This window comes from Doryrhamphus excisus, chromosome 20 (assembly GCF_030265055.1).
Source record: "Doryrhamphus excisus isolate RoL2022-K1 chromosome 20, RoL_Dexc_1.0, whole genome shotgun sequence".
NCBI lineage: Eukaryota > Metazoa > Chordata > Actinopteri > Syngnathiformes > Syngnathidae > Doryrhamphus > Doryrhamphus excisus.
In genome coordinates this window covers 3,099,542-3,121,150 of record NC_080485.1, presented here as the reverse complement: position 1 = coordinate 3,121,150, position 21,609 = coordinate 3,099,542, and the positions used below count along the sequence as shown (strand labels likewise).

Here is a 21,609-nt window from a genome sequence, read left to right as displayed (position 1 = left end):
TGGGCTGTGCATTGCTCATGCATATTCCAAACATCTGACTGTAATGATGACTCACTGGCACAGATGAAAATGAAAACAAAATGTTAGTGTTTATTATACAATAAACACTTTTCTAAACAAGGGTAATCCTTTGAAGGGTATGGGTAGCATTTTAAATATGAGAGTAAATCATAACATTAAAGTAAATCAAAACATCTTATTATAGACTTTCATCCACCATAGCAACAACAGAATTAACAGAGATAATCTTAAAAAAATCAACTTCTCATACTATTGTGACTTTATTCCCATAATATTTTAACTTTTTCCCCAACTTAATTTTCCAAAAATAAAAAAATACATACATTTTGTTGTCTGTTTCTGTATTACAACATTAAAATAACCAATTTTTCTTTAATATGTATCAGTTATATGCTACTAAATATTTCCTCATAATATAATATTGTGAGTTTATTCTCGTTAAATGTCCACTTTTTTTTTCATTAGAATACACCCTTTTTCTCTGAATATTTGGACTTTTTCTTCTAATTTTTTCTGCCACACAATTGCAAAACATCATCCACAATGATAAAAATACAAGGAAACTGAAATGACTAAAAGTCTCACAATTTGAAGTTTACGTTTTCTGGAAATATATTCCTCCAAAGTTCCTCAAACAACTCTTTAAAAAGCTTGGCTTAACAGCAGTGAGCTCCCTTCCACCAGCACACCCCTCCGAGATTCGCATCATCTCTTAAACTGTGGCGCTCAGCATTGTGTGCGCAGAGATGGTGGCATATGGGTGTGTTGGATATATACGTATATATAGTTTGTCAAGTATAGCCCATCGACTGGCCTCTGTTTAAATGCATATTGACGTGTGTTGTGGAGGAGTCTGGGGTTGAAAGAATCATCGTCTGAGTCTATTTCAGGCAGCACCAAGGGCACGGCTTGCTTTTAGATTGTGACCTAGTTAGATAAAGTTGCCGGTTTCCTGGTCCTATTACCCAAACACAAACGTGAAAATGATTATCTATGTGTACAACTGTGTACTAGCCAATGAATGTTGTATTTTGGTGTGTCTTTTATTCTGTTTACTTGCTCTATTCAACTTCATTCTTTTGTAAAGTGTCTTTGAGTATCTTGAAAAGCGCTATACAAATAAAATGTATTATTATTATTATTATTATTATTATTATTATTATTATTATTATTATTATTATTATTATTATTATTACATTAACAAATAGGATGCTTTGTAAATGCTTGGCTTTCAAGTCTTGGTACATTCAGCCCAGTGTACAAATGCTCCTCGCCTTGGTCCAATACTGGATCAGGTGCAGATGGGAAGACTCCATTATGTTTGGCCCAGAGTGAATTTCAGAGTGTCACAGTGAATTGGTTCAAGCTCGTCTGTGTTCAATAGGTCTGTTTAAATGCTCTGCGGCTTTGTGAATAGTTTCAAAGGTAAGGTAAACCTCATCTGTCAAGAAGAAACAATCTGCCTCCTCTTACACGCGCTGCTAAATCCAATAGCATTAGCATATATAACACACTACGATCTGTAGCTTTCACTTGCCTGCGTTCAAATGATCAGGCTTTCATCTTTTATGTGCAATCAACATTTCTGACATACAGTACATGTATTTATATTCCACACTCATCTGGTCAGTGTTGCTTTTTCACGTTCCTTATCTAGATTTACCCGACTGATGCGGGGGATTATATAAACGACCTTCCAGTACCAAGTTCTCTAACCCCTACACATCCTGAACCTGAGATTCTTGTACTCATAATAATAATAATAATAATAATAATAATAATAATAATAATAATAATGTACCTCGTACTTCGGTACCGTACCGAAGTACGAGGTACATTATAACAATAAATAAAAAAAAACCTTAAACTGTATTAAGGAAAGCAGGAAGTGAACAAATGTAAGTTACTCATTGTAAAAGTACCAGATGGAGGGGTAGAATTTAATAAGCTTTGCTTCTTCCTACTCCTTTTGAACATGTGGAACTGGGAACTGATTATGGGATGCACTCAATTGTAATCTGATGCATGTTCAAATGAAATAAAACCATTACCATTACCATAAACCTTACGCTACCCACTGAGAAAAAATACACAACAGAATCAGTCCACTTTCACCACTATTTGACTTCAATCACACAATTTCATAGGCTTTCTCTTTGTATTAAAAAATAACAGCAATAATTTTGGTGACATCACCGGACTGTGAGGAAGATCGAGAAATAGCCCAGAATGAAAATGCATAGTCTGGATAACAGCCGCAAAACTCAAGTTTTTTTTATAGAAGCTTGTATATGTGTGTGAATATGCCCCTGTTGTGTGCCTGCCTCACCTCCCAGTATTTTTCCATCAGTTATCCGAGTGTTGTATACCTCTTGTTGTGCTATGTGAGTGGATTCATGAAAGCATTCCATTGAGAAGCTATTAGACCGAGTGGGAGGCCACACAGTCAGGAGATCAAGAAGACCTGGATTTGATTCACCACTTGGCATCTCTGTGTGGAGTTTGCATGTTCTCCCCGTGCATGCGTGGGTTTTCTGCGGGTACTCCGGTTTCCTCCCACATTCCAAAAACATGCTAGGTTAATTGGCCACTCCAAATTGTCCATAGGTATGAATGTGAGTGTGAATGGTTGTTTGTCTATATGTGCCCTGTGATTGGCTGGCAACCAGTCCAGGATGTACCCCTCCTCTTGCCTGAAGACAGCTGGGATAGGCTCCAGCCTGCCACGACCCTCGTGAGGATAAGCGGTATTGGAAATGGATGGATGGGTGTTACTTTAACACACTACCCACACGTTCAGCCTATTGTTCTGTGTGATATTGTGTAGCTGAATGACTTGTCTTTCCAGATTAAGTGTTTGTTGTTTTGTGACATAAATTTTTTGCGACTTATTGTCTAAAAAATACAGTACTAGAAAGATGAGTGACTGAATTGTGGCAACCATGAGTTTTCACTGTAAGGTGCATGGCAGTAAAACTTTGCTGATTCACCATGAAACAAAGTGTCGCATAAATGATTCTGAAGTATTTGCACCTGCCACCATTGCATCAAATTGACAAATTGCACTACTTATGCTCATATGAAAATCATTAAGGAACATATTCTGTAAGATGCATAGGTAGACTGCCATATTGGTTTTGACGTGGTCATTTGACGTGGTCATGAAGAAGATCCCACTCGAAGGAGATGAATCCATCAGATTCCTTCATTTGACATCGTGCCACCTTGTGGTGACATGAATGCAACACGAAATTCAATACCTTAACTCTAAAAGGTCACATCTTATTGTGAAACTGCATACCTGTCCACAGTCCAGATCAATGCTGCTTACAGCACCGAATTGTATTTTTCTGTTCTATCAAATGCTAAATAGTGTATCAAATAAATTACAATCAGTTTCGTTCTACAGTATACAGTATACTGTAATGTCCTGTTAAATGTTGTCTGGTATTGATGGATTATGGGGATGGTTTTTAGCAGCAAATCTTTGTACTGAGATTGAATATAAAGTGGTTTAGTACTTTAATGTATCTGTTGACAAAGACAGAGTACATCTTACGACCATGAACGTCTCATAGCATGTTGCAATTTTAATGGGACGACATGCAGTAAATCAAAATCTTTTGTTTTGACGGAGGCTATTTTGCCCGTAGCATCGATCGAGGATTTAATGCTTGGTCAATGGTGTCTGGACTTCGCAAACAGAGAGGGATAAAGACTCAGTACAAGTCTCCATCGCCTCAAGCTCTTAGAATTTTTGTTTGAAAAATAGGACTGGGATTTTATTTGACCATGCAGCCTTTGCTACCTGTAGGCATATTCAGATCACCGGTTCCCTTGTTTCCAATGTTTACTTGCTGCAGCTGCATGATGCAGTACATGACGGAACATCACAAGCAAGATAAACTGAAAGTCGACAAGCATTTCTGATTATGGCTCTTGAATTATTAAAGTGCTTAAAACTGCAAGGTAGCATAAGGACAAGGCAACATTTGCGTGCCTATAGGACATGAATGTGCAGTGTGGTTTTGTACCTGTGGATTGCTCAGCTGCCGGCGTGGGACTGAGTGTTAGTGTTTGCACACGGGGTGTGAAGCCGCGAGTGATGTTCTTCAGTGCAGTCTCCAAGGGAACAGCATCCGTAGCAGGAGGGAGGCAGGTGACCTTGTTGATGCCATCTATGCAGGAATATGCTTCTGGACATGGATTTAAGAGGCAATCATCATAGTTGTGCTCACAGTTCCTCCCCTGTGTACACAAGAATAAACAGCCTGTAGACGTTGAGTGTGAAATGAAACTCTAAACGATATATAATGCTAACAGTGTGAAAAATAAAGTTCGGGCTGAAGGAATAATATTGAATTATGTAACTTATGCAAATGTAATCTTCTGCATAACTACTCCTTTAATGAGGTTATGGTGCCAATGCAGTTATTTTTTTGTGAGCACTATTACACAAAAACTAATTAGCCAATATTTATTGCTCTCATGTGAAGGAACAGTTCTTTACTTTTCGGGACACGCTGGTTTAACCCTTTTTAGATGCGCATTGCCTTTTCCTTTCGTTTTCTGTTCTCACAAAACGTGAAGTAAACCACAGGTGCCGGTTCTTTGAAGTGAACAAGCCGTTTGTTTTCTGTTAAAGATGCATGTTATTGGTCAAAACGTGTGGTTGTCGTATGTGTCGACGCGCCACTGAAAAGGGTGGGCGGGGTTTCACAGGTGAGGAATGGAGCTGCAGGAAACAAAAGTGGATGAACTTTGTGTTTCTGGACCGTTGCGTGGATGTTGCTTTTTCTTTGGCACATTGTATGTAATAATATAACATAATATAATAACAACAATTTATAATGAATGAGTTAATCAAACAGAAGACAACTCTAAAACTTTTAAATTAGTAGCCTGTGTGCACAGTTAAAACACATGAATTTTTTTTTAAACCAATGTCACAATATATTTACTTATATATTAAAGTTGTTTCATTGTGTGTTTTATGTGCAGGAGTAGTGGGCACATGACTTCCAGTCAAATGTCTGATGGAGTTCTTAGAGCATGGGTGGGCAAACTATGGCCCGGGGGCCACATCTGGCCCGCCAAGTGATTGAATATGGCCCGCCTGTTCTTTTTAAAGTATTTCATTTAAATTTATTGTGCAACCTGGCATCATGGCTTGAGCCAACCTTTTGATGGTTGAAGTAGCTGTTTTATCAATATTGTTATTTGATGTGGTCTGTTGTTTACAAAGTGCTCCTGAAAAAAGGGACACAAGTACAATAAAAAATAAAAATAATAATAATAAAACAATTTAAAAAATAAAAACAAAAAATATTAATTCATTCATTCGCCGGGGTTGCTGGAGCCTATCCCAGTCCACCCTGGACTGGTCGCCAGCCAATCACAGGGCACATATAGACAAACAACCATTCACACTCACATAAAATAAACATATTTAAATAATAATAATAATAAATTGAATTTATAACGCACTTTACGTCAAATGAATGACCTCAAATTGCACATATAGCAGATTGCATGACACTTTTACAGATACAATAATTCCAGGTGGACAGTTACGTGTAAAAAACATAATAGTCTGGCCCCTCGTCAATTTTGTTAAACCAATGCGAGTCAAAAAGTTTGCCCACCCCTGTTTTAGAGGAAGGTGTTTCCTGTGTCTTGTCACGGTTTTCATTCACTGCATTGTATTGCTGATATTGTCCTGAGCAGCAGGACTCTATGGTTATCATTACATTTTTCTTCTGCTGACTTTGGTTGAACTCCAAATTTGGTATTCGACCATTTTAGGCCATTTCTCTATTATTGTCAACTTTCTGCGCTGATTGGCTTGGTGAAATCACATGGTCCTACAGCATCATAGCCATTTTGTGTGGGGTCCACGTTTGACTAAAGCAGGGGTGGGCAAACTTTTTGACTCGCGGGCCGCATTGATATAACAAAATTTCCGGGGGGGGGGGCAGACTATATATTTTACATGTAACAGTCCACCTGGTATTATTGTATCTGTAAAATTGTCATGCAATCTGCTATTATTATTATTTTATATTTATATTTAAATATTTTAAAAATAATAAAACATTATAATAATTAAAATAAAATTAAAATAATAATTATATTATTATGTAAAATATGCAAATATAACATTATTATATATAATTAATATAATAATTAGCATTAATATAATAAATATAATAATCATAATAGTTATAATAATAATATAATAATTATTATTTGAATTTTTATTATTATTATGTGCTTGTGTCTCTTTTTTCAGGAGCACTTTGTAAACAACAGACCATGTCAAACAACGAAATTGATACAACCATCAAAAGGTTGGCTCAGGCCATGATGCCAGGTTGTATGTTGAGTTTAAATTAAATACTTTTGAAAGATTGGGCGGGCCGTATTCAAACACTTGGCGGGCCGGATGTGGCCCCCGGGCCGTAGTTTGCCCACCCCTGGACTAAAGTTTTTTTCCAAATGCTTGAATCCTAATGACAAATTTGCCATGACAGTTTGGTACTGATCCAAATGAGGCTTGCTCGGCCATTGCAGTTGTATGCGCTCTACTGAATACCACTGCAGTATTGTCTCAGTGTGATATAATCATCTTATCGAAATGCAATAATGATGATTGCCAAGCCAGCCCCAGAGAGTCGAGGGTGTCGGAGAATAAATGTTCATTCTCATTCAAAGAAAAACAAAAAAAAAAAACATAGAGGCAGAAACAGGTGGGGAGTCTCACCACAAATCCAGGACGACAGAAACAGGTGTAGCCGTAGCCCGGATCATTCTGAACGCATATCCCCTGGTTGCAGGGCTGTGGAAGGCACTCATTAATGTCAGCCTCACAGTGAAGGCCTGTCCAACCTGCCAGGAACAAAAGCCCACAGAGTGCACTGGTGAGCCCTGGCTCTCCCACTTCCACCCTCTGAAGTGAATATCAATCAGATGCTCCCACATTGATTTTCTTCTTTTGGGGTTCACGCATATGCACAGACAAGAAAAGGCTTTCACTAAAGAGTACAGGGACTGCATAAATTTTAATGAGGCGAGGCAGTATCGTCTATTTATCACTTTATTTTAGTACTGTATGACTAGATCGTTCCCCTGAGAAACCAGATGACTATTGGAAGCTTCAGAAGAAAGGAAGCTATACAGGCATGATTGTAACCTTTCTTGCCACTTTATATGGTTGCCTTCAATCTCATGTGAATGGTCTTCAGGTATTAAAATGCCTTACATATGGCAAGGAGCACTCTGGGAAAGTGGGGCACAGAAGACGACGTGGTAACAAAGGATCTGTGTAAAAGACGCCGTCGCCTCATCATCTTGATGTCACCTGACAAACCTCCACAATGTGTGAGTGACTCACCTGACCGGCAGTGGCAGATGTAGCTATTTATAAGATCTTGGCAAATGGCGGCATTGTGGCAGGGAGATGAGGCGCATTCGTTAACTTCCACTTCACAGAAATTCCCCATGAAACCTGCAGGACAGCTAAGAAAACATATCATGTTTGTAATACCGCAAGAGGCTGTCACTTCCTTCTAGTGAGTGTAACGCTGCACTCTAACCAGGAGATGCTTTATTATTTATTCGAAAGCCTGTTGGTTGTTGCTTCCTTTTCCCCCCCATAAAGGCATATTAATATGATTTGTTTTTAACTGTCAGTAAGGGCTAAAAGGCTGCCGTAACGTTACGTTGCCAAGTTGTGAGTCTTTATTCATTGCTAAATCAACATACAGTATGCTGTAATTCTTTATTACTGATTTCCAAGGCATTTACAGTATAAGCAGTATAAGTCCTGATCAGCATGTTTGGCCTCCAATCCCGATCCTGGGAGAGTCCTGATCTATGGAACTGAAAATGTTTTTAGCAAGTAACAACAGTAAACAAAATAACACATTCTCATGAAGCTTAATTAATTACATATAAAATTTGGTAGTATTATTGTTAATCAACAAAAACACAGCATGGATGGACAATTTCTGATTCTGATTCTGGATCCATACATTCTCAAAGATGGCAAAACCCCACATTCTCTACGATGTGATCTGCTTTTCTGTGTTTTTTCCGAAAGTCCAGAGTTTGTTTCTTTGGTGTCGCCTTGCTAAACACTTCATACATCTTTTTTTATGTTTGGTCCTCAGACGACAGACTCATTTTGTGGTACAGAATGCAGCCCTTGAAATTGTCATTTTGCAGACATTCAAAGTGGCTGTAGGACTATTTTGATTTAGAATACAGAAGTACTTCCACTTGGCTGCCATGGCTTTGTTTACTTTCCGGCTTGCTGCAAAAACATAGCACTTTACAGCAGCTGTTTTAAAGATCAGGTGGTCTCAGGTGGCCTGTTCATGCTCTGATCGCCAATCAATATGACGGCAAAAACTGTCCCGATGTTTAATTTCCATTATTCATAAGCAATAAATAGCCACAAAATTGGTTTATCAGCACGAAACTTAATAAAACATTATTATTGTAATATTTGAAAGGTGTGCACAGTCTCTGATCACGACTTGCAACGAGAAGCACTTGCATGACTATGAAATATTGGCTGAATACAATGTTCAGTTGTTAGGATTAGGACAATATTTAATGGAGTAATTAACTTTCTAGACATACATTACTTCATTTGAACAGATTATACAGCATAGAGAATGAGTCTACAAAGCACCTGACCATGCATCAAAGACACAGAGTTGATATGTTGCACTATAGTCATTCCACTGTAAATGTTCAGTAAAAGAAAACGTGACCTGAATATACAAAGTGTATTGCAAACTAAAGTCTTGCTCTACAGAAAATATATTTCCTCCTTGTTATTGTTTTTTTTTTGTTACTTTCTCAGAAGTGAGTTCTGTGAGATATTTTGGATTTTATCATGCGCAACAGCAACAAGAGAAAATGAGCAAGTTCTTTCATGCGTAACCTCCAAGCTGACCATGCACAACACAGTGCTTTTGAGGCTATTTGCTAGACAGGTGCAGAACAGAATATGCATGACTTCAAACATAGTCCACAGATAAACAACAATCTGTTTTTCATGTTGTTTGATCAAGGAACTACTGCATGAGTACATTTAGCCTGAAACAAACCCCATAGATTTGAATATTAAACCTATGGATGCAGTTACCCGGTAGACCCACCATGTGCGGGGGCAAGTATATGGGTTTGGTGCAATGTGCTTTTGGTGCCTGGTTGCCCTGGTTACTATTTTTTTAGGGCCATGTAGGTTTGGTTTTTGTCTTCTCACTTAATAAAAAGCTTCATTGAAAACCTGCTAAGTGGTGTTGTCTTTGACTAATATTTACATTTTACAAAAACATACGAAATAACGCCACTTTTTCACACCACTGTATATACATTTCAAATTGTAATGGTAAAAAGTATAAAAATGTGCTTTCTGTAACGGATTAACTGAAAATGTCTTCGGTTAACATCTGTTTGAATTAGAACTTCTGGAACAATTTAATGATCCTAAATAAGGGTGCACTGTATTCATTCAGGCGGCACGGCGGTCGAGTGGTTAGCGCGCAGACCTCACAGCTAAGAGACCAGGGTTCAATTCCACCCTCTACCATCTCTGTGTGGAGTTTGCATGTTCTCCCCGTGCATGCGTGGGTTTTCTCCGGGTACTCCGGTTTCCTCCCACATTCCAAAAACATGCTAGGTTAATTGGCCACTCCAAATTGTCCATAGGTATGAATGTGAGTGTGAATGGTTGTTTGTCTATATGTGCTCTGTGATTGGCTGGCCACCAGTCCAGGGTGTACCCCGCCTCTCGCCCGAAGACAGCTGGGATAGGCTCCAGCACCCCCCGCGACCCTCGTGAGGAAAAAGCGGTAGAAAATGAATGAATGAATGAATGTATTCATTCACGGTTTTCCGATCTTTTACAATAAAAGTTCTCCTGCATGCACATAGAAACCTACACATTTTGCAATCTAATGCGAGTAGTTTTTAATGTTATAACTGCACTGCCAAATACTAAACAGTGTCAATCAAAACTGAGGATTATTATCGATGTTCTGGATCTTATTTGATTTGTCCAGGTGTGCCTGATGTGTGTGCATGTACATTTATCTGCAAATGCCAAGCCAAGCATGCATTACCTCTGTAATATACACTCCAATAAACCTACCTTGAAGTGAATATTAAAAATGCTGTCCACTAAATCAATATTGTATGAGAGCAGTGGCCTTTGTGGAGTCACAGTACTCCTGGCTACATTAGAGCATGACACAGAGCGTATAGCAGCGCATCAACACAAGGTCAGACAGTGCAATTAACTGTAGAACAGCAAGGGAGAGGCAAAGTCGAATCTGTGCACTCGCGTCACATACAACATGTATTTTATGCATCTCATCACTCAGGGGACAGCATGACTGCAATTAAATGGTAATGATCTGCTTGGAGCCTACCTGAAAGACCGCTGTGCCATATGATCGAACACACACCACACTGACACTGAAAATGCATTTTTAATTGGTGACAAGACAAATTCAGTAAGCAAAGATCCAATTTGGATTTTCAGGGTTTCTGCATCCTTTCCAACATCAAATTTAAGCACTGTTTCTATCCCTTTTAAGAGGAGTATTTATATAGGGAGTATATTTACAATAACATATGTACTGTTCACACTCAAAATGACAAGTTAGTTTTTACCTTAGTTTTTAGTTTTTAATACATTCCAGACACCCAAACATATTAACTATTTTACATGCAGAAAACATTAGTTTGTGCTTTTTTCGGCAGTCAACAGTACAAGGCAAACAGACTAGGTTGTTACAGTACGTGCAAAACTGTACAAAAGCTGAGACAATTTTGCTGAAGATTTTCGATGAAAACCAAGTCATGGGCGTGTGAAAATTGGTTTGACTGCATTTTATGCTATGGACAAACACACTTCTGTCTCACCATGCTAATAGGACATTCATAAAAGAGGAAAGCTGTACTTGTGCATTTAGTAGTAAATGGGGGGATGAGGTGTTCAATTATTCTTGTTGGTCCATCCTTATTGATATTTTAGAAGGATGATAGGATGTCTCTTTTGGAGACTTAAAAATTGTGTGGATTTTAAAATCATATGGAATTGTATCATTATTTAAAGTACCTCAGTTGACGTGCATTTGTCTGCATTACTGGACTTGTATTTCTCTTTAGGTAATGCCTTCTTGCATAAACTGCAAGATTACATATGGCAAGGAGCTTCATTCTTCATAAAGATTTCATTGGTCAGTATATATATATATATATATATATATATATATATATATATATATATATATATATATATATATATATATATATATATATATATATATATATATATATATATATATATATATATATATACATACACACACGTATATACAGTAAACCTCGGATATATCGTATTCAATCGTTCCCACTGGTTTTGTCCGATATAAGCGAAATCCGTTATATGCGTATACCGGAAAATGTCCGTTTTACGCATATATCGGATTTATATCCGGTATATGCATAAATCGGATTTTATCCATTATAAAAAGGCACTTCCTTGACTATGTTTCCAATGTACCTGGACGCGCAGGCAACGCTGCAAATGACGTCGTATAGCGGCCTGTCACGATTCGGCGAATCGTAGCGCCACGATGCGGCCATCCGATATATGCGAGGGAAATTTAATGGAAATGCATTGGAACGGGACTGGAGATTTTGTCCGAAATAGGCGAAATCCGTTATAAAAAATCCGATATATGCAATGAATTTTTATTTGAAATGCATTACAGAAAAATTGGTTCTTTTTCATCTGTCCGTTGTGAGCGAATTTCCGATATATCCGAGTCCGATATATCCGAGGTAAGGCACTTCCTTGACTATGTTTCCAATGTACCTGGACGCGCAGGCAACGCTGCAAACGCTGCAAATGACGTTGTATAGCGACGTATAGCGACGTCACGATTCGGCGAATCGGAGCGCCACGATGCGGCCATCCGATATATGCGAGGCAAATTTAATGGAAATGCATTGGAACGGGACTGGAGATTTTGTCCGAAATAGCAATCCGATATATGCAATGAATTTTTATTGGAAATGCATTACAGAAAAATTGGTTCTTTTTTATCTGTCCTTTGTGAGCGAATTTACTTGTATATACATTACATATATATACTTTACTGTATATACATATATATGTAGAACAGCAAGCATATATACGTATATACATACATACACACACACACACACACACATATATATATATAAGTCAGTCATGGCACATGTAACCAGATTCCTTCACTTGCTATTTAATTTTGGCATTTGGCTCTTGCTAAAGGCCTTTACTGCATTAAAGATTCTGACCCAGCAGATGAAAATCACAGCTCTACATTTTCATATTAGTAAAATACCAGAAAATCAACTCACCTGCAAGTGAAGTTTGATCCTTCAATGCATGTCGCGCCATTAGAACAAAATTGTCCGACTTTTTTGCAAGCATCGGTGTCATGCTCGCAGGCTTTTCCTGTGTACCCAGCCTGACAGAGGCAGGAGTATTCACCTATGTGATCCATACATGAGCCTCCATTCAAACATGGATCAGAAGCACAGTCCTGCAAGTAAAAAATACACAATTTGTGTATTTTCCCCCACAGTTATGAAGTGTAATTTACAACTGCACACAATAATTTATCGCTACCGCTAACACAACACGAAAGGTGTCCGGCCTGGTCCATCACTATTATTAAAACCCACCAACAGCCAGTCAGAATAGATTCAACTAAATGTTCAAAGAGACCATGTATGCAACTCAATGCCTTATCTCTGGAGTCCAGCAGAAGCTGTGTTGTGTTTAAATCAATTAGGCATTAGACTGAGCCATTTACTTTAATCAGGTATTTGTACAACGTTCGCATGATCGCGGCGCTTGAATTCCGTTATCTTGTTGGCGAGTCGATGAAGTTAGTGACACCAGAGACCACACAAAGACTACAGAGTTCTTCTTAACATCCAGCAGGTTTAATCATGGAACTCTACTCACATCAATGTTTGTTTCACATCTGCTTCCACTCCATCCTGCTTCACAAAGACACCAGTAGGAAGAGATTCCATCATGGCAGCTAAGGTGTCCCAAAAAGAGAGGCAGCAAAATTGATGAACTGATGAGAGTTGAGATTAAATTCAATGTTTGTCTCTTTTTACAATTGCAGCTCTCTCTTTATCAGGTAACTTGGTAACCCCAAATTGTTCAGGGAACGGCATGGAGAGACATAAAATCCAATTAATTCCATCCCAATTCTCCAGAATCTGCAGCATTTCAGATTTAACAGGGACAGAGATGAATACCTACCTCCCGTGAAAACAGGGTGCTGACAAGCATTCGTCAATGTTGCTCTCACAGTTGGGGCCAAAAAAGCCACTGGGGCACACGCAGCTGTATCGATCGCCTTCATCAATACATCTCCCACCATTTTGGCACGGCTTTGAAATGCACTCATCAATGTTAACTTCACACCGTGCCCCTAGGAAATGAAGCGCAATCTGTGAAACAGTGCAGCTCAACAACAGAGGTGGTCATTTCATGTCTGTTATGTAGTGTGGGTCAGTATTTTATTTAAAGTTTGACACACCAGATGACCTAAAAAAAAATACATTTTGTAGTACTAAAAACAAGTTTTTAGTATGGATGCTTCGATCAGTTTTATGCTGCTTAGACTGATCCTGATCATCCATGAGTGAAATCGGCCGATACCAATACCAATCACATAGACGTACAGTGCATCTGGAAAGTATTCACAGCGCTTCACTTTTTCCACATTTTCTCATGTTACAGCCTCATTCCAAACTGTATTAAATTAATCTCTTACCTCAAAATTCTACACAAAATACTCCATTATGACAATGTGAAAAAGTTTTTTTTTTACTTTTTTTGAATTTATTAAAAATAGAAAACTAAGAAATCACATTTACAAAAGTATTCACAGCCTTTGCCATGAAGCTAAAAATTGAGCTCAGGTGCATCTTTTTTCCACTGATCATCCTTGAGATCTTTCTACAGCTTAATTGGAGTCCACCTGCAGTAAAGTCAGTTGATTGGACATGATTTGGAAAGGCACACACCTGTCTATATAAGGTCCCACAGTTGACTGTGCATGTCAGAGCACAAACACCAAGCATGAAGTCAAAAGAACTGCCTGTAGACCTGCGAGACAGTATTGTCTTGAGGCACAAATCTGGGGAAGGATACAGAAAAATTTCTGCTGCTTTGAAGGTCCCAATGAGCACAGTGGCCTCCATTATTCGTAAATGGAAGACGTTTGGAACCACCAGGACTCTTCCTAGAGCTGGCCGGCCTTCTAAACTGAGCGATCGGAAAAGAAGGGCCTTAGTCAGGGAGGTGACCAAGGCCCCGATGGTCACTCTGTCAGAGCTCCAGCGTTCCTCTGTGGAGAGAGGAGAGCCTTCCAGAAGGACAACCATCTCTGCAGCAATCCACCAATCAGGCCTGTATGGTAGAGTGGCCAGACGAAAGCCACTCCTTAGTAAAAGGAACATGGCAGCCCGTCTGGAATTTGCCAAAAAGCACCTGAATGACTCTCAGACCATGAGAAACAAAATTCTCTGGTCTGATGAGACAAAGATTGAACTCTTTGGTGTGAATGCCAGGCGCCATGTTTGGAGGAAACCAGGCACTGCTCATCACCAGGCCAATACCATCCCTACAGTGAAGCATGGTGGTGGCAGCATCATGCTGTGGGGATGTTTTTCAGCAGCAGGAACTGGCAGACTAGTCAGGATAGAAGGAAAAATGAATGCAGCAATATATAGAGATATCCTGGATGAAAACCTGCTCCAGAGCGCTCTTGACCTCAGGCTGGGGCGAAGGTTCATTTTTCAGCAGGACAACGACCCGAAGCACACAGCCAAGATCTCAAAAGATTGGCTTCAGAACCACTCCGTGAATGTCCTGGAGTGGCCCAGCCAGAGTCCAGACTTGAATCCGATCGAACATCTCTGGAGAGATCTGAAAATGGCTGTGCACAGACGTCTCCCATCCAACCTGATGGAGCTTGAGACTTATTGCAAAGAAGAATGGGCAAAACTGCCTAAAGATAGGTGTGCTAAACTTGTGGGATCATATTCAAAAAGACTTGAGGCTGTAATTGCTGCCAAAGGTGGATCAACAAAGTATTAAGCAAAGGCTGTGAATACTTATGTAAATGTGATTTTTTTGTTTTCTATTTTTAATAAATTCAAAACATGTCAAAAAAACCTTTTTTCACATTGTCATAATGGAGTATTTTTTGTAGAATTTTGAGGTAAGATTAATTTAATACAGTTTGGAATGAGGCTGTAACATGACAAAATGTAGAAAAAGTGAAGCGCTGTGAATACTTTCCGGATGCACTGTACATAAATGTACTACTGGCTATATTAGGAGTCACCAATGTGATAACTACTTTAACAAAATGAAAATGACCAAAAGCTAGTCATTTTTGTAACATTTATTTTCATAGCTTATTTCAAGCCAAACAAGCCAGTATGCTTGTTTTACCAGAACATTAACAAAACGCTGGTATCCACAACTCAAGTTATGTATTCCACAATGCATTTATTTATCATCTTCTCACAATATTTCCTGAAAACCAGAATGAAAAGCAGGTTTGTCCACCTCTGCTAGGCCTCACCCGTCTCATCTGAACAGCTGAGTTCTGAATATATTCTAGTCCAGGGGTGTCAAACTCATTTCGCATCGTGGGCCACATACGGCCTAGGGAGATGTCAAGTGGGCCGGACCATTAAAATTATACCATACTCTGCTATAAATAACCAAAATATCATGTCTTTCCTTTGTTTTGGTGTAAAGAAGCACATTAGGAACTAAATAAGAAATATTGAAATTTAATGAACTATCCTTTTACAAAACATTTTATGAAACACCTCATATTTCCTTAGACAAATGTGCAATTTACTTTTATCATTCACAAATATGCATTGCAACTGATCCCACTGATTGTACAAAGGCACAAAACTTTAATTGGTACTGAAAAATATAGTAATGCACTTTAAGATTAAATGAGACTTTTAAAGAAAGGGATTGAAGAAAGAGTGATTTTAAATGTGTAATGAAGAAAGTGTTCGCCTGTCCTGTAAATCTGTAAACTTCATACATGAAACATACATACACATACAATATATACTGAACATTTATGGAGTTGTATGAACAGTAGAATTCCATCACACAACTTTTTTTGTTTTTTTTTTTGTTTTATGTTTTGAAGCTGCTGACTAACATTAAAGTGCACATTTTTTAAATCACCACAGTAAGGATTCATCTTCACAGAGCTGTATTCTTTCAATGCAAACAGTAAGCCGTCATATTTTTCGCTGTGATGAGTCTCGTAGTGGCGTCGAATATTATATTCCTTCAATACCGAAACTTGTTGCAAACACACCAAGCACAAAGGTTTTCCGTGCATCTCTGTAAATAAATAGGACGTGGTCCATTTTTCTTTGAAAATTCTACACTCCTTATCTACTTTTCTCTGTTTGGATAACGACATTTTGGCTAATGAGGGTGTAGCGGAGAGGTAGAGACCAAGGTATTAACAACGTCGTAACAAGCAGCAGATGGCGCATTGATACCGTCTGCTGTTTTCAGTCTGTCTCAGTGATGCGGCTTGTCTTCTACTCTGATGGAAAGAGTGCGCCCCTTAGCGGATAATCCATGAATTGCAGCGAATAAAAAATATTAATTCCATGTCTTTAATGCATTTTTTTCCACTTTCAAATTATCCTGCGGGCCTGATCGAACCTCCTTGGGGGCCGGTTCCGGCCCGCGGGCTGTATGTTTGACACCCCTGTTCTAGTCTGATGAGAAATTTGGATAACATACCATAGAGAATACTATTGCAGTAGTCGAATCTGGACGTGACAAATGCATGGATCAGGGATTCAGCGGCAGAGAATGTAAGCAATGGACGGAGTCGGGTTATGTTCTTGAGATGAAAAAATGCCGTCCAGGTTAATACAGTAAACCTCGGATATATCGGATTCAATTGTTCCCACTGGTTTTGTCCGATATAAGCGAAATCCGTTATATGCGTATACCGGAAAATGTCCGTTTTACGCATATATCGGATTTATATCCGGTATATGCGTAAATCGGATTTTATCTGTTATAAAAAGGCACTTCCTTGACTATGTTTCCAATGTACCTGGACGCGCAGGCAACGCTGCAAATGACGTCGTATAGCGGCCTGTCACAATTCGGCGAATCGGAGCGCCACGATGCGGCCATCCGATATATGCGAGGGAAATTTAATGGAAATGCATTGGAACGGGACTGGAGATTTTGTCCGAAATAGGCGAAATCCGTTATAAAAAATCCGATATATGCAATGAATTTTTATTGGAAATGCATTACAGAAAAATCGGTTCTTTTTTATCTGTCCGTTGTGAGCGAATTTCCGATATGTCCGAGTCTGATATATCCGAGGTTTACTGTAGTTTGACGTGAGGTTCAAACAAAAAAGTAGTCTAGGAGGATGCCGAGGTTACGGGTGAGAGGGGGTGTAATAGCGTTGTATGGGATGGGATGGCATTGTCAAGTTGGAAACAGAAGTCATGGGTGGATTTTGTTATGTTTTTGGGACCAATGATGATTATGTCTATTTTTGTCACTGTTGAGTTTGAGGACGTTTTGTTCTATCCAGGTTTTAATGTCGGTTAAGCAGTTGGTGAGGGTGGAGTAGACATTGGAGTTGATGGCGGTGGTGGTGATGTATACCTGTATGTCATTGGCGTAGCTGATGACGGATGATGTTACCAAGTGGGAGGATGTAGAGGGCGAGAGGACCAAGCACCGAACCTTGGGGAACACCTTGTAATAAACCTTTTCTTTTATTTTATCTCTAAAAAAACTAGAAAAAGGTGTCATCTTATATTTAGGGTTAGTCTATATCAGACCACATGCAATACGGTAGTTTTTTAAAGTTGGTTCATTCTTAAATAAAGTTAGACTGATTGGTGTAGGGGAGGCCTGAGGCATTTTGTGTTCTTCTCTATGTGTGGTTAAAAGCTTCTACGGACACTCATTGGATACGGCAGAGTGGGAAAACTTGAAAATGTCTCCAAGCAGAGGTCCCGATCGTATTGTAAATCATGCATTATAATTCAGTCAAGAGACAATCACTGCAGCGTGCTTCAAATGCGTGTTAACTAGCCAAAATGCAGCACCCCAGTGGACATTTTGCAAAGTTGTCAAGAGCACCAATAAAGTTCAAACCAAAAAAAGGTGGTTCAAAGAGAATTTGAACAAAGTTGTAGATACTTGATGTATTGATGTTCGACTGACATTTTCAACAGAAGATCGCCTGACAAAGACAGAACTCTGAGGTCAGAGGAAAATGTCCCGACTGGTCAGAGCAGACAAGCAACAGGAAGTAAAATAGACACTTCTCTGAAGGAACAACAAGTTGAACTTTGGAGAAAATGCTGTGCAGCAGCAGGATATTCGACCTAGTGGCGGTCTCTCAGTTCATAGCAAAGGCTGCCTTTCCTAAAAAAAGTGACAATGGAAGACGGCTTGGTTTGATGATTCTGCAGGGTCAGCCTTTGGCACATAGACCAACACGGTTGATCTATCCTGCCTCGAGGTGGTGTGGCGTAGTGCCAAATTTATGGCCAAATTAAGATCTCTAAGATCTACGTATATCCCCACGTTCTAGCAATATAAAAATGTGTAGACACATATAATATACTTAAACAGCAGTTACAGATGTATTTTAATGGAACCTTTTGGTGAAAAACTAAATCAGTGCTGCAGCTTTATCCTTTAATGCTAATCATGGGTTATATACTGTGTGCCCTTGTCAAGCTACGTAATGATTATCTGTTGAACCGTATGTCTCATTGATGCAGTAAACTGCTTTGTCAGGCAGATTCATTATTTTCAATAGATCTACATAAAGCATGCAGGTCACATTGCTCTACTGGGCATCTCATTTTAAACCATATTGTTGCATATTTTCTTGTAATTATTTGGTAAATGTGTGTAATTTGTAAAAGTAACTAATCAAAAAGACTTACAGTACAGTCTATATCTGACTATGATTTTTATGTTGAGTTATTGTCCACATATATGCTCTGTTACATGTTACATGTGACAAATCTGTGCATGTAATAATAACACATTTAAAATGTTAGTAATGTTAAATGGATAGCTTATGCACTGAATTGTTGTGCATGTATTAACTGAAAATACTCATGACACCAAAAGTATTTTTATAGTAAAAAATAACATTGGAAGGCATATTTTATTTGTTACATGTGTGTTCGATTGTTGAAATATTTAAAACAGATATGCTCCTTGCCTCAAACCAACTCTCCTTTCCACTTCCTGTTCCTGTTTGAGCTTCTTGTCCACCTTTGTGAAACCGTCAAGGCCTTGTCCCCACGAAGCAGGGTATTTTTAAAACCGCTTATTTCTCCGGGTACTCCGGTTTCCTCCCACATTCCAAAAACATGCTAGGTTAATTGGTGACTCCAAATTGTCCATAGGTATGAATGTGAGTGTGAATGGTTGTTTGTCTATATGTGCCCTGTGATTGGCTGGCCACCAGTCCAGGGTGTACAGCCCTCTCACCCAAAGACCCCCGCGACCCTCGTGAGGATAAGTGGTAAAAAATGAATGAATGAATGTACTCATTGTGCGGAAAGGTTTTGCACAAACACTCAAGCAGACGTATGCAAGAAGTATGAAGTATGCAAGTTCACATTCAGGAGACAGCATTGTATGCACCAGATTTTTTGTTATTGTATGTCTGCATCTGTAGGACAGATGTTTTTGATTCTACACCTCAGATAAAAAGAAAGTTTGGGACTGAATGTGTATTGCCGGAGGGTGCTTCAAGGTAGCTGTCCCAGCTAGTTTTCTTTGAGCAAGATCGAGGGAAACACAAGCACTGAGGCAGATGGTAATAAAAAGTCAAAACCCAGAAGACGAAGGTGGGTTCAAGTAAATCCACATTTTGTGTACTAAATACAGTATATTTTATGAATATGGTTATAATGTACGAGTATAGCAATTATTTTTTGTGTTATTTTTTACTTTGCTGTGCGTCAATGGTTGTGTTTTGATTAGTCTGGTTGCCAGAAAGATGGTGGCGGTACCGAAAACTTGCTTCATTTATATTCCTTCCTTTATATTATATACTTCTTTTATATTTTCTATGTGCAAAACAAATAATTAGAGTGTTGAATAAGAAAGAAATAAGGAAATTTTAAGCATTCTGTCCATACAAAATGTTTAACAGTTGTCTTTAAAAAGGATTAAGATGACATGATTAAACCTGCTGCATGGTGACTGAGTGGTTAGCATGTTGGCCACACAGCCAAGAGATCGGGAAGAGCTGGGCTCGAATCTGTGTGGAGTTTGCATGTTCTCCTCGTGCATGTGTGGGTTTCCTCCGGGTACTCCGGTTTCCTCCCACATTCCAAAAACATGCTAGGTTAATTGGCTAGTGTGAATAATTGTTTGTCTATGTGTGCCCTACGATTGGCTGGCCACTAGTCGGAAGTCAGCTGGGATAGGCTCTAGCATGCCCCCGCGACCCTAGTGAGGATAAGCGGTATAGAAAATGGATGGCTGATGAAAGCCATGCTGTTGCCTAGCATTGCAATAAATGATATGATGGTTCTGTTGCCTCTTCTCTTAATCTCACATTCCCTTATGCTTACTAACGTACTGTAAAAAAATGCCTTGAATGTTTCTTTAGGAAAAAAGGATTTGCTGGGAGCCAAATCATTAACTCTCATGAATCAGTTTGACACCTCATTAGTTATCATACAGAGAAACATCCTTTAGTTCCTTGCCAGCATTAACTTTAATCATCCGGCTTCCACATAAACATGAGCAAGTGAATCAAAGCATAGAGCAGGGATTATGGGTAGCACTGGAAGTTTTAGAGCTCCAGTTTAAGTAAAATTTCCCCTTGAGTATTCAATTAGTCTAATAAAATTTAAAAAAAAAGAAATATATAAGGATAATACATTAGATTTCATAGAGTAATTTGGACATTTTCTGTTGAAAGACTCATCCAGTAGTGACAAACTCATCACTCATCATGTGTGACATCACTATTATTGTTTTATTTTTTGTGTGTGTGATAGCAATTAAAGAGTAAGCCATGCTGAAATATACAGTATATAATGGATACTTTTACAATAGCTGTAGTATGCATGGAGGCAATGCAACAGCAGTTTAAATATTCTCTGTGGGAAAGCAAACTGTAATTTTGTATTATTGAGAATAAATGTTTTTCTGATGGCATTCATTATTTATAGATGCTGCCCAATAAAGTGTAACCGTTTATTTAAAAAATGAGGGGCGAATCCAAGCAATGTAAAGGAAAGATCAGACAAAAGAAGGTGTCAAAATGAGTCTCCTGCCAAAATCAAAACACGCTCATTTAGCTGAAACGGATGTGGATAATCCCGTTACGGGGAATTTGTGTGATATTTACATTTACACCCAACACAAATCTTTTTGAGACTTTCAGATATTAAATTGATTAATTGGAAGAC

The 21,609-nt window shown here is 38.7% G+C and overlaps 1 protein-coding gene across 1 annotated transcript in view; it reads right to left on the bottom strand.

Moving 5' to 3' along the window:
• eys (eyes shut homolog) overlaps window positions 1-21,609 on the bottom strand; it is a 272,564-nt gene that overhangs the window by 124,718 nt on the left and 126,237 nt on the right. Inside the window, exons 28-33 of the mRNA XM_058058308.1 lie at window positions 13,373-13,544; window positions 13,064-13,142; window positions 12,451-12,635; window positions 7,415-7,539; window positions 6,785-6,909; window positions 4,056-4,269 (exon numbers count right to left, since the gene is read on the bottom strand). Of these exons, the coding sequence (XP_057914291.1) occupies window positions 4,056-4,269; window positions 6,785-6,909; window positions 7,415-7,539; window positions 12,451-12,635; window positions 13,064-13,142; window positions 13,373-13,544 (900 nt within the window). The remainder of the gene's footprint in view (window positions 1-4,055; window positions 4,270-6,784; window positions 6,910-7,414; window positions 7,540-12,450; window positions 12,636-13,063; window positions 13,143-13,372; window positions 13,545-21,609) is intronic.